General features: G+C 36.7%; 2 protein-coding genes across 3 annotated transcripts in view; both read left to right on the forward strand.

Annotated features, from left to right (window-relative positions):
• The first annotated feature begins 27 nt into the window (after nucleotides 1–27).
• LOC146748091 (uncharacterized protein F54H12.2-like) lies at nucleotides 28–1,356 on the forward strand. The gene has a single exon (XM_085504578.1). It carries the CDS (start codon nucleotides 28–30, stop codon nucleotides 1,354–1,356), a length of 1,329 nt encoding a protein of 442 aa, XP_085360704.1.
• Nucleotides 1,357–4,414: 3,058 nt separating this feature from the next.
• LOC100378522 (uncharacterized) overlaps nucleotides 4,415–14,113 on the forward strand; it is a 40,342-nt gene continuing 30,643 nt past the window's right edge. Inside the window, exons 1-3 of one of the 2 annotated variants that reach the window (XM_085490538.1) lie at nucleotides 4,416–4,512; nucleotides 4,796–5,257; nucleotides 6,558–6,672. In XM_085490538.1, the coding sequence (XP_085346664.1) occupies nucleotides 5,111–5,257; nucleotides 6,558–6,672 (262 nt within the window). In that variant the 5' untranslated portion in view covers nucleotides 4,416–4,512; nucleotides 4,796–5,110. Of the gene's footprint in view, nucleotides 5,258–6,557; nucleotides 6,673–14,113 lie in introns of both variants that reach the window. The other variant, XM_002735436.4, reaches the window with a different exon arrangement.

Genomic DNA, 14,113 nt, shown 5'->3' on the forward strand with positions numbered 1-14,113 from the left:
ATCTCCGGATATATTCGACTGAACATCATGGCTTTTGTACACGAACACTCCTGTGAATGCGCAAAGACGGAACTCGATCTCTTTACTATTCCTCCGACACAGACAAGTATCGAAAAAGGAAGTTACGAAGAGGTAAACCCACTCACGAATATAGCCGATGGTCCGATCGAATTTGTAATACCTTCGGCCGGAAGTGACTACATCGATATTGGTTCTACGCTTTTGCACATCAAGGCTAAAATCACGAATGCAAATGGAAGTAATTTGGCTGCGGACGCCACTGTAGGGCCTGCAAACTTGTGGTTGCATTCCCTCTTCAATCAAATCGACGTGTACCTAAATGGAAAGCAGATTTCGGATGCATCTCCCACCTATTCTTACAGAGCCATGATCGAAACGCTATTGAATTATGGAGGCGATGCCAAATCAACGCAGATTGGTGCTGCGATATTTGAGAAGGACACCGCTGGAAAAATGAATGTTGCAAACCCAAGGGCTGATGATGGTGACGCTAACATGGGACTCAAACGTCGATACGCATATACATCACTCAGTAAGACGGTCGACATGATCGGACGAATACACGGGGACATATTTTTTCAACCAAAGTATTTACTCAATGGGGTGGAAGTTAGACTGAAATTACATCGAAGTAAAAATCAGTTCTGCTTGATCAGTTCAACCGAAAATCCAGCATTCAAAGTAGTCATCACCGATGCTACCCTCCTAGTGAGAAAAGTCAAGTTGAGCCCCAGCGTACAACTGGGACACGTTGAAGCGTTGAAACAGGGTACTGCAAAATACCCCATCGATCGATGCGTTATGAAAATCGCTTCCATCCCCGCTGGTACAATGTCATTAAACAAAGATTTGATCTTCCTCGGTCAGCTGCCCAAAAGGATCATCCTGTGTCTGGTTTCTAATACGTCTTTCAACGGATCCTACGAAACCAATCCATTCAACTTCCAGAATTACGGTATCACATCACTGGTTCTCAATGTTAGAGGCGAGCAAGTTCCCGCAAAGCCATTGAAGACAGACTTCACGGCAGCTGGTGGCAGAAGTTGCATCATGGCTTATTACACTCTATTTACCGGTACAAATAAAATGGGTCAAGACCAAGGCAACGGCATCACTCGAGACGAATATCCCGAAGGGTACACAATCTTCGCATTTGACCTCACTCCCGACGAATCGGCCAGCGATTATCACCTCAATTTGATACAAGAAGGAAAGATTGGTCTTGAGATTCAGTTCAGACAAGCATTGACTGAGACTGTGTCCGTTTTGATTTATGCTGAATACGATAACGTTATCGAGATTGACAGAGACAGAAACGTATTGACTGATTTCTAGCTGCGATGGACACGAATCAACTGAATCGTATTCTGTCGACTAATCCGTACACTAGAAACGTGTTCTTTGGCGTTTATGCTAGAGATCAACTGCCTAAGGCTAAAGTGTTGGAGTATCCCGCAGCGTTCGTATCAAACACCGATGATAGTAGCGGAGGTGGGACACATTGGGTGGCTTTTTATCTGAAGGATCCCTACCGTGGAGAATATTTTGACTCGTATGGTAGTCAACCCTACTACGTGGAATTTAAGAGATTTCTCGATAAAAACGTTTGTACATGGGTCTACAATCATCAAATACTACAAGCTCCGTTCTCTACAGTGTGTGGTCAATACGTCCTGTATTACTTGCTGCGCAGATGTCGAGGGGAACCTATGAAGTCCGTAGCCGACTCTTTTACGCGTGATAGACATTTGAATGACCTTTATGTGAACAGATATATCGAAAACGTGACCGGACTCAACCTCCCTATTTATGACAAATATTTTTTCCCACGCAGTTTTACTAGATGACTTATGCTTTTGAAATTTCACATGTATATATATATATATATATATATATATATATATATATATATATATATATATATATATATATATATATATATATATATATATATATATATATATATATCGATTTCATATTATTTCTCTTTTTTCTTTTTATCACAGATGAGCGATTCTGATTAGAAAAAAAGTGTGTATTGACTTTTCGGTGTTACTCGTGTTTTCTTGTTTTTATCATAATCGAATACTTATCCGCATTTGAAAATGTATACTTTCTATATACTCAAAATGTCATTTTTTATTCTTATATTACTCAGTTTTTAATCCATTCTTTTTGTTTATTTACTCAAACAAGAAACAAAACAAAACAAAAACAAATTGTATACTTTCTATATACTCAAAATGTCATTTTTTGTTCTTATATTACTCAGTTTTTAATCCATTCTTTTTGATTATTTACTTAAACAAAAAAACAAAAAACAAAAACAAAACAAAAACAAAATGTATACTTTCTATATACTCAATTTCAATTACTCAGTTTTTAATCCATTCTTTTTGATTATTTACTCATTAGTAGATTTCCCTTCTTTGTGTAATAAACTCTGTTAGTTTTCAAAATGATGTGTATTTATTAGCGTGTCTGTGTGCGTGTGTGAGCGCCCTCTACGACACATTCTGAAAAATCTTTCGTCCACGCCTGTCCAATTAAAAAATAATTAAAAATAATTAAAAATAATTAAAAATAATTAAAAAAATTGATAGTAATTTATGCAAATGTATTCACGATGACCTCGACACGACCTCGTATTCACATCAATTTTATGTATGCAAACGTATTCACAATATCCCATTGTGACGTCATCCTCATTCAAATGATCCCCTTTAAGGCATTGCTCCTCATTTATGCTAATTTATGCACGAATTCCCATTGTGACGTCATTATTTATGCTAAAGCTGGACTATAGGGACGACCATGAGGGCGCTGTTCGTATGACGTCATCGCATCCGATTATGAACAGCGCCCTCATGGTCGTCCCTATAGTCCAACTTAAACTACTACTCTGCTTAAGTCAAAATTAAAAGAAATCTATGTTGAAAAAGTTTGGCTACCAACAGTCCAGACAACCCAAAACAATAAATTACGTACATACACTTAGTTCAAACCCAGTGGCGGACCCAGAGGGGGCGCAGGGGGGCCATGCCCCCCAAACGCATAACGATTCATATTATCTGGATTACGCATAGTTTCTCTGCGATTTTCGCTCCGTATATCTTAAGCGAAGCTTGCCCCCCCCCCAATACACTTTGCTGGATCCGCCACTGTTCAAACCTACATATAAATTTGAACCATATTTGAATCAAGTAAAAAATGCACAACATAGAACCAGCTTTACCAAATTTAGGATATCTGCACATACCCTACCAATTGAAAAACTTAGATATCAAGGGATACCTCCAGAGGAAAGAAAGTGCCAACAATGGGGCTATTGACAATGAAATCCATGCACTTTTAGACAGTAACCATAGTGTAATAACAAATGCTCGTACTGAATTTCTGAATGTAGTTAGCATTTATAATGAAAGTATCCTTAAACTACCAAAACAACAAATGTTGACAGAAATTTTAAGTTCGAGAGATGGGTTCATTGCCAATAGTGCTAGCAAATTTATTGACAGCATATTATTTTACTATAAGTAATTTTACTTAGACTTTAGTTATTTATGTATTTTCTTTTGTTTCGTGTGTGTACTTGTGTTTAATTATATTTAATGTCTTTTGACCACAGATAATGTAACAAAATATATTATTTAGTGTCAAATAAAATATACTATACTATACTATACCATATAATGGGAGGGGGTATCACTGGCGGATCCAGAAATTCGGGCGAGACGTGAGCTGAGTTTGTCAATTGATTTGTCATTTTTTTTGCGGGCTGAAGGAGGCGCCTGGTGCGCCTCCCCCTAAACCCGCCCTTGGTTATAGTAATATAGAATTTGTGAAGAATATTGCGGGTAATATAAACCGGGCAAGAACAAAACTATTCATATTTCTGGTCATCGCCTTCTTAGGGTTATTGTCAGTGTTGTTTTACGTGGTCTTGAGTTGTTTATATTTTTTCTTATTTTCCATCCGTGTTTTATTCTTTGAATTGTGCTTCTGAAAGGCTGAGCCAATTACTTGGAGGTTCTCGGGCATTATAACGCACTCAATCGCGGTTTCTGTGATTACGAGAGCCACAACCAGGCCTAAAAGCCGGGATTAATCAGTGAATAAAATCTTGTAAATTGCAATCTAATATAAATGTCCAGATTAGTACTGAAGAATACAAGAGGTCTTGCATGAATAATTGTACGTTGGAGCTCAGACTAGTAATACAAGTCTGAGGTTGGAGTACAAATGTCTATTTTATTTTTACTGCGTTAGGATTATTTCAGTCTTGTGTTTTTTGTATTCGGAAAAGTTCAAAGCGTTGCAATGCAGGCGCCTTTCCGCATTATCGTCACGTGATATACCGTCAGCCAATCAAGTGAAAGTGTTCTCTGCTAATTTGCCAGTGCTGTACGTTGTTTGAAATCAACACTTCTGTTTTTACGGAATGCTTTAGATGAACCAGAACAGATGTTTACGCGAGGTCTCACACAAATGGTACTACACTGCTAACTAGAGATTATGCTGTGTTCGTATTTTATTGTGCTGTAGTTGGATAATCTTCACAGAAGTAGATAAGCAGCGATGCAGACACAAATAGAGATCGCTTGACCGCCCGGCTATCGTTCACTTGATTGTTTGCAGTGCATGGATCGGAGATCGTTATACGACGTTTGTGCCTATCTACTGTGTATAGCCTTTTGCTTCGTATTTGGAACGTGAATCTTTCAATGGATTAGGCACACGTTTGTAAACAGACGATTGTGTATGTTTATTTCAGTATGTGTTCTGTGTCGAAGACGTGTGTGTCACAGGATTACAGACGGCTTTCCCACCATGACATGGAATACTATATCCGGTAATTCCCGATGCATATATCTCAGGGAAGTCATTTTCAATAAGATGTGGGTTCGCAGCGGATCTGACCACATCTGACATTTGTTTTATGATTTGTAGATCAGCACATAATTTTATTTTCAATGTGCATGTTCCATATATTGTACTGTACAGTTGAATGGCTTTGTGATACTATAGTCATTCGTTAGATTTACAACCTTCTGTTTTACACGAACCCCCGCAAACAATAGCTAGTACTATGGACACTACGAACGAAAGACAGCCACGAAAACCACTACGATCATGGACGAAAGGATCACAAAAAGAATGGGAAAGACGAGAAAACGGAATGATCAGTCCCCGAGCGTTATACGGTCGAGGGGAATGGGCGTTACGAGAATGCGAGGTACTTACACATTTTTGTTGATCAATACATCTTGTGCTGTCATTTACCAAGCTTATTGTTTAACTTCGTGGGAAACAATTTAATGAGAGGCAGTTTACAGTGTATTTGCACTGTCAACTATCCCACTCACTGTGTATATACTGTCAACTAACGTCCCACTGTTACATAAGTAACCACATTGACAGTTTTTGTCACGTCCCACTCACTACTACTTGTACAATGCAGAGCGAGTTTTCGTATATCTGTCTGTATCAGTATACTGGTATTAATTTAACAATGTTAACAGGTGGTAAACCTAACAACGGTCCAAGTATAGACGCAATTTCAAATATGTTTGGAACGTTGTTTATTGAAATTGTCAATTCACCTTCAAGTGCACATAATACCAGGAATTTCTGTCATGACAAGTGAATGGGTTGTTTTAATTGAATAAATGGGTGTGAAGGGTACTAACTTCTCATAAATTGATTTTGTCTTGTTACCTGTCATAGGAATCAGACCAGTCACACTAAATCTGTTTGGCTATTCAGTGTTGAGTATATAAAGTAAATAGTTAGGTACTTGATGAGCTCTTAAGCCTCAAGTATAAAATGAATACTTAGGAATATGTACATGTGATAAACCTGTTCCCCCCCTGCACAAATACAGTTACATTTGGTATAAATATGAGTACACCTCCATTTGTCAGTCATTTAAATCAACTTTGGTGTTGATTTTGTGTGAGGTAGTACAATCCAAAAGCAATGTATCTATCTCATTAAATTCATCCTTCGGCTATCAGTAAGGGACAACGTCAAAAGATTGATATCGGATAAAAACTTAATTCCTTTAGTTTTTTTCCAAACCCCCCTACCCCCACTGAAACTTAATTGATAAATATTGGTCATGGCGTCAGACTACATTCACCATTAAATACAAATTGATAATCGGACAGTAGTATTGCATAGCAGTTGATTGTCGAGTGGGTGTAAACAGATTTTACAAATACACCTCATTTGACGCACAGATTTACACTCGAACCAAACCATTTTTCTGTTTTTTTTCCTTTTTTGGTTATTTCTGTCCATGATTGGATAGAAAAAAACGAACTACAAATACTCCAAGATTGTTTTGACTTCATTAAAAAATAAAATCGTTTTTGTAGGATGGAAACTTGTTGAGGTCAAAACCCCCCACCCCCAAACTAAAGGAAATAAGTTTTTTATCCGACATCGATCTTTTGACGTCGTCCCTAAATATTGCATAATCTTTTTTCACAAATGTTTTCTGTAATATTTTAGTTCTGCTCTCACTAATACAGGAACATACAACATGGGCTAACAATCATTTGAAGAAGAAAAAGTTCCGTCTAATTGATGATTTACGAAAACGGATTGGAGATGGTACTACTTTGGTTAATCTACTTGAAATACTAAGTAAGTCTTGTCGTGTAGCTTTATGTGTACCGTCAGAGGTACATTACTTGGGGTTTGCAACTACGGTGACATGATACCAAGATCCCGTTTCAATCTCGCTCTCATATAAGTGTTCCAACTCAGAAAAATTCCAATGCGCATGCCCGAGGTAAGTAGGATACTTGGATGTCCAGGTGGATCAAAATAGCTGCTCACGATATGACGGATTACGATAACTATATTTTCTGTACATTTTCGATGTATTACATTTTTGCACTATGAATGTGGTAATACATGTTTTATTGTTTTATTACAAACCGCCTATGTCATGTCAGAAGGTCGTAGCACCAGTCTCGCTATCTACGAGATGAGACTTGATTCACTTGAATGGGATCTTGACATGATGTCACCATACAGTACTATGCGCATTGCAAACCCCAAGTAATGTACCTCTGGTACCATATGTATTTTTAGATGGGATAGTTTAATTAATTTATTCATGGATGTAAAAACTTACCTATAATCTATTCAATTTGTTACTGAACCAATCACGGCAGGTTAGAGATATTATATTAATGATTTCTTTTCACAAGAAGTTGCCTTTTTATTAATAGAAACTCAGGGGAGATCTGCTCAAAACAAATTTTGACAACAACAAAAATAGAGAAATGCAAAAAAACAAAACAATTTACAGCACCGTGAACAAAAATTTAGATAAAAACTAAGATAACTGAGTTTTTATGGTCATTGAACACAGTTTTAAAAGGATTGGACTATATTATTTGTAGGTACTCTACTTCTCAAATAAGTGTTATTTTAGTAAATGAAGGCATGTTTACAGTGAGATTGACCTTTGTACTGGATTCCCATGCTGTCTATCTCAACTTCTTGTTTTGACAGACTAATGAAATGTTGACCTCCCATGTCTCATTATGCAATGCATAGTCCATATGTGCAATCACTCTTTTGTTGTAAGATGCCACATTGGGAGGTCAATGTCATTGTATGTGTCATGGTTACTATACACCAACATAGCATAGTTACCGACTCCTATAACTTGGTTTAAAATTTCTGTTTTTTCCTATTGATTGTATCTCAAGTGTGTTTATATACACACCAAAATAACCTAGCCTTTAAGTAGTGAATATTCTAAATAATTCATTCTATCTAATTCTCAACAGTACTAAAATGACATTAAGGTAGCGAGAAAGGAAATTTTCACTTTATTCTTGATTTTTCAAAAATTGATAAAACGGTTACTTTAGACCTTGATACATCACCCCAGGTTTACAAAAGATCAAAATTGCGAAATAACGTTACTCAAATTAGTGTTTTAAAACACTAGCAGAAAAGACTACAACTGCCCTTTCCTGGATATTTGCATAATGTTTATCTTTGAAAGGGTTTAAATGATAACATCTTATCTGTATACTCTGTTGTTGACGATTCTGATATAACGGGTGATAAGCTTCCAGTTGCAAACAATGTGTGTTTATCTAACGTCCATTGTCAGCATTATTGTCAGTTGAGACTTCGCCCGAGAAACATGGTCATACAGTACTCATTTCGCCCAACCTTCCGCTTTTACATCGACCGCTTATCGCTTAATTTCCGACCACGCGGTCTTGTCCGACCGGAAACCGACCGCATTTTAATCGCGTTTTTTTTTCGCTCGCTCGCTCATTGAAAACATTGACCGCTCACCCAAACACTGATCACTGGCACATGGGTGGTCGAAATGGTGGTTTTGATAGTAAAGTGTGAACGACACTTCAAATCTAATAGTTGTATTACACTTGTATCATGATTGCAACTGAACTGGGACCTCTTGTTACGTGTTTTGGGTGCTTGTTCTAGATGTAATATTTTATTTTTTATTTTAATGAGACAGTTGAAAAAAGCCTAGGTAACTCCTTTTGAGAGAACAGAGAAACGAGGAAATGTTAGTGATTAATTCCAAAAATAACGATACCAAATCCACATCGGTCTACATCTGGTAAAATTTGACATTCAATTTTTAAAATTAAGTCACGATCATTGAATGAGTTCGGTCTATACCGTATACGTACCGTAAAAGTGTTCCCACAACAAATATTTTCGACTAAAAACTGCCATATGCCCTGAAAAAATCGAACAGAGTTTGACATGTATGAATAATTTATTGGGCTTAAAAGAAAAACGTGTCAAATTTAGTTATAGCCATAACTATTTGGTGGCCAGTCGATGAACAATTCGAAACTCAGGATTCACACGGAAGTCCTTCAGGGCTGAAAATCATCGACCCTACTCTGGTTTACTTTATTTCACAACTTGCAGAGAAAACTGATTTGCGTGAACTCTAATGTATCTTAGCCTAGTATTTTCTTTTTGAACTAAGGTCAAATTCCACCAGTTTGTCAAAATATATGTTTTTCAGCGAATAATTTTGAAGCCTGCCACAGCACAAAAAACTATGTGAATTGTCACCGGAGATTGGATTGTACGACGACCCTTCAATTAGCGTCAAATATGCTTTGTTACAACATGATATGTAGAAGATAATATTTGGTAATCGTAGTCCTAAATAACTATTAATAATAGCTAGACGTTTCGAGCAATGGCTCTTTATCGATAGCATAGAAGAAAATGTTAAATGTGTCGATTCACATAGTTTTTTGAGCAATGGCTCTTTATCGATAGCATAGAAGAAAATGTTAAATGCGTCAATTCACATAGTTTTTTGTGCTGTGGCAGGCTTCAAAATTATTTGCTGAAAAACATATATTTTGACAAACAGATGGAATTTGACCTTAATGTTAACATTTTCTTCTATGCTATCGATAAAGAGCCATTGCTTGAAATGTCTAGCTATTTTTAATAGTTATTTAGGACTACAATTACCAAATATTATCTTCTATATATCATATTTATCAGTCCGAGCAGCGTTTATTTATTTGTTACAACATCATTGATTGGCTGAGAGTCACCTGATCGGAGCACGACCTGGGTCACAGAACCATATTTGTCCGTATTATCAACAGGACTTTGCAAGATAACCACACCCACATTTTCAATCTTTTTAAGCGCGGAAGTTGCCAACAAATGTAAAAAAAAATCGTGAATTTCATGGATTCGAATAAAATAAAGCAAGCGATTGATAAGGATGATTATTAATATTTTCCCCGATGCTCTTCGAATTTTTATTTTTTTTATTTCAAGGTAAGAAATGGCTAGTTGAAGTTGCATCGTCTTCAATGCGATTGTTTCACCGCGAACAACTCTAGCTCTGTTTTGGGCATGGTTTAGTTTTGCGATGTAAAATAAAATATATATTAAAATAATAATACTTGTTTAATTATTTGGGATTTCAGCCCACAAATTACGGACATGATCCCCATGAATTACGGTCAATGTTTGTCTTCTCTCGGCTGATTGTCACGGTGTTGATCAACGCCCTTCCTAAACTCAGTATGGAGAAACCAACAGGGATCGACATTCCAAAAAACAATCGAAATTATCAACAAAAGACGAGATTTTTCTAGATATTTACAAACATACTGTCATGACAAACATATGCTTAGAAATATTTTCTTTCACTCAGCCCATGCATGTAACTGCCATTTAGCTTTATGGTCCTTCAGCATCGGGGGAAAACAACAATAATTATACAAAACACATTGCGAAGACTCAACAATCAGGAAAGAAACCCCAGACAACCATGTCGTACTTGTGTTGAAATACATTTTGTATTTCACGTCAGAATATTGTTTAAAATAAAATATTCAGTCCAAGCCAAATCGAGGTCAAAGGGTCAGGTTGCGTGCATATAATTATAGATAGTTAAAACAAAAAGTATTTGAACTTTTGTCAGCTGTTCAACATCTATAAAAACCAGAAAGACAATTATAAGACAATGTGAACCTCGGGAATTATTCTGTTAGTCCGAATTTTAAATGCAAGCGGTCCCAAAAGCGAGAGAAAAAGGTGATTGGAAAGCGGAAGCGGGCGGGAGGTTGTGCGAAAGGAGTACTGTAACTTTGCACAACTTTCTTTTAAATCGTTTTATTTTCCAAGTCAATATTCTATTTTACTAATACATTTTTTTTCTAACGCAATGGCGAAGAAAAGAAAGAAAGCGTTGACAGACGAGGCAAAGAAAAATCTGCCACTCAGTGTCGCACTCTGACACAACAATTTTTTTTCAAACATCGGTCATTTTGTTTCACCATGAAAATCGTTTTATTAGATGTTTTATCAGAGACACTTGAAGGATTAGCTTGTTTGTAAACTGTCAGCGTGTACAGTGGGACAGTAATGTTTGTCAGAGGATTATCCTTCGTTGTTCGTTTGCATAACAATGGAAAACCCGAACATTCCTGGAGTACGGACTCAAATGCCAGCAGTTTTCTTCATTTTTCACGCTCGAGCTTGAAATTATTCATTATCTGACACTCTTTATGAGTTCTATGATATCAGTGGTTAATATGTTTGGCCATTTTTAGTGTATATTTATAATAATGCAGCAAATCTACAGTGTTTTATTAACCAAAACTGTTTTTCACGTTTTTCTCGAGTTGAAGTTTTGATCGAGTACGACTCATTGGGACCGCCGCCAAATCAAGTGCGTTCGGACTAGGACATTCAAACTCGCAGTTATCGTTCAAAAGATAATGATTGTGCGAAATATGTCTGGGTTTTTAAAGAAAATGCTTTGTCACAGAATAATAGTCTGTTAAAGGTGCCAAGTATGAAATAATTTAAGGACAAAAAAACAAAACTGCATAGAAATCGGAATAATAGCTCTTTTGATTATCGGAGACGCATTTCAATAGACTTTATTACGGACAATGCATGACGTAAATTTCACCAGGAAATTCCGCAGTGTGCTCTCGCAATCACGGTCATTTTTACAAGGTTCGCCATTTTTGATGTCACGTGATAATTATGTAAACAATGACTGTCCAGTTTGTGCGAACTTGTACCTCTATACTTAGTCTTTTGATATATATAACCTAAATTACTGTTCTGAACGAGACAACAGACAGAGAATGTTTTATTTAAAAACGTCACAAAACCCTTCTCGCTACCTTAAGATTTAGCATGTGAATATTTCTCCATAATGAAATTTTCTTCAAATCAGGAGATATTTTCCTCATTAGTATACATTACCAGTTCAGTTTCACATATTTGGGTTTGTTATTCTGATAAATCCTAACTGGACAGGAAATTGGATATTTTTACATACGGTTCTATTTAATGTGCTAATATAATCTCATAATGGAAGTGTTTTAATTAATTTACTTCTTGTTAGTGGAAATATTTTAGTCTATGTGAAAATTTATGATACTGATTTTATTTTCTGATTTGTTACCAATCCATTAACAAGGCTGTACTAATTATGTACATAATGTCACGTCATATTTCACTCAGTTGTTACGTTATTTCAATACATTTACCAGAAACATTTCTCTAATAGTATGGCAGCATGGAGGTGCATTTATGATAACACAACCTGCATTCATACAGTGATATTCCTACCCACAGTGCAATGCAATAGTTCTCATCGAAGGTGTTTATTTCTTGACACTAGCAACGCTGCCATGCTGCAGAGCAGACATTTAAGAATCTACCCCAGTGTCCTGCATGCTTTGTCCAACATTGCAGGCTGTGTTGAGTAGACTGTCAATCCAGCAGGCTTAATTGTCCATGCTGAAGCTGTGTCTATAGATTGAGTCCATGCCTGTCTAGTTGGTCTTGTCCAGACAATGCCCTGAACCCTGTTTCCAGAAGGTTATGTCCAGGTTGTGTCTACAAGCCTGTGTCCAGCTGGCCATGTCTAGGCCCTATTTGGTACATTGATATCAATGCATACATGGGTTTGACATGCATGTAAAGCCTTTAGTATTTTGAGTACTGAGTCTGATTTAGGAGACATTTTGGATGACTTATCACACTATATAACAAAGAATTCATTCAGGGTTACTGTTGGCTATTCATACGAGTCAGCCAATCGAGTTAAAGATATACTGATTACTGCTGGCTATCCATATGAGTTAGCCAATCGAGTTAATGATATACTGATTACTGCTGGCTATCCATATGAGTTAGCCAATCGAGTTAAAGATATACTGATTACTGCCAGCTATCCATATGAGTTAGCCAATCGAGTTAAAGATATACTGATTACTGCTGGCTATCCATATGAGTTAGCCAATCAAGTTAAAGATATACTGATTACTGCTGGCTATCCATATGAGTTAGCCAATCAAGTTAATGATATACTGATTACTGCCAGCTATCCATATGAGTTAGCCAATCGAGTTAATGATATACTGATTACTGCTGGCTATCCATATGAGTTAGCCAATCGAGTTAAAGATATACTGATTACTGCCAGCTATCCATATGAGTTAGCCAATCGAGTTAAAGATATACTGATTACTGCTGGCTATCCATATGAGTTAGCCAATCAAGTTAAAGATATACTGATTACTGCTGGCTATCCATATGAGTTAGCCAATCGAGTTAAAGATATACTGATTACTGCTGGCTATCCATATGAGTTAGCCAATCAAGTTAATGATATATTGATTACTGCTGGCTATCCATACGAGTTAGCCAATCAAGTTAAAGATATACTGATTACTGCTGGCTATCCATATGAGTTAGCCAATCAAGTTAATGATATATTGATTACTGCTGGCTATCCATATGAGTTAGCCAATCGAGTTAAAGATATACTGATTACTGCTGGCTATCCATATGAGTTAGCCAATCAAGTTAATGATATACTGATTACTGCTGGCTATCCATATAAGTTAGCCAATCGAGTTAATGATATACTGATTACTGCTGGCTATCCATATGAGTTAGCCAATCGAGTTAATGATATACTGATTACTGCTGGCTATCCATATGAGTTAGCCAATCGAGTTAAAGATATACTGATTACTGCTGGCTATCCATATGAGTTAGCCAATTGAGTTAATGATATATTGATTACTCCTAGCTATCCATACGAGTCAGCCAATCGAGTTAATGATATACTGATTACTGCCAGCTATCCATATGAGTTAGCCAATCGAGTTAATGATATACTGATTACTGCCAGCTATCCATATGAGTTAGCCAATCGAGTTAAAGATATACTGATTACTGCTGGCTATCCATATGAGTTAGCCAATCAAGTTAATGATATACTGATTACTGCTGGCTATCCATATGAGTTAACCAATCGAGTTAATGATATACTGATTACTGCCAGCTATCCATATGAGTTAGCCAATCGAGTTAATGATATACTGATTACTGCCAGCTATCCATATGAGTTAGCCAATCGAGTTAATGATATATTGATTACTCCTAGCTATCCATACGAGTCAGCCAATCGAGTTAATGATATACTGATTACTGCCAGCTATCCATATGAGTTAGCCAATCGAGTTAATGATATACTGATTACTGCCAGCTATCCATATGAGTT

The sequence above is a fragment of the Saccoglossus kowalevskii genome, chromosome 2 (assembly GCF_978046115.1).
Source record: "Saccoglossus kowalevskii chromosome 2, keSacKowa6.1, whole genome shotgun sequence".
Lineage (NCBI taxonomy): Eukaryota > Metazoa > Hemichordata > Enteropneusta > Harrimaniidae > Saccoglossus > Saccoglossus kowalevskii.

What these genes read in the sequence shown, in the direction of transcription:
- LOC146748091 (XM_085504578.1), top strand. Translation starts at nt 28, where the DNA reads ATGGCTTTTGTACACGAACACTCCTGTGAATGCGCAAAGACGGAACTC.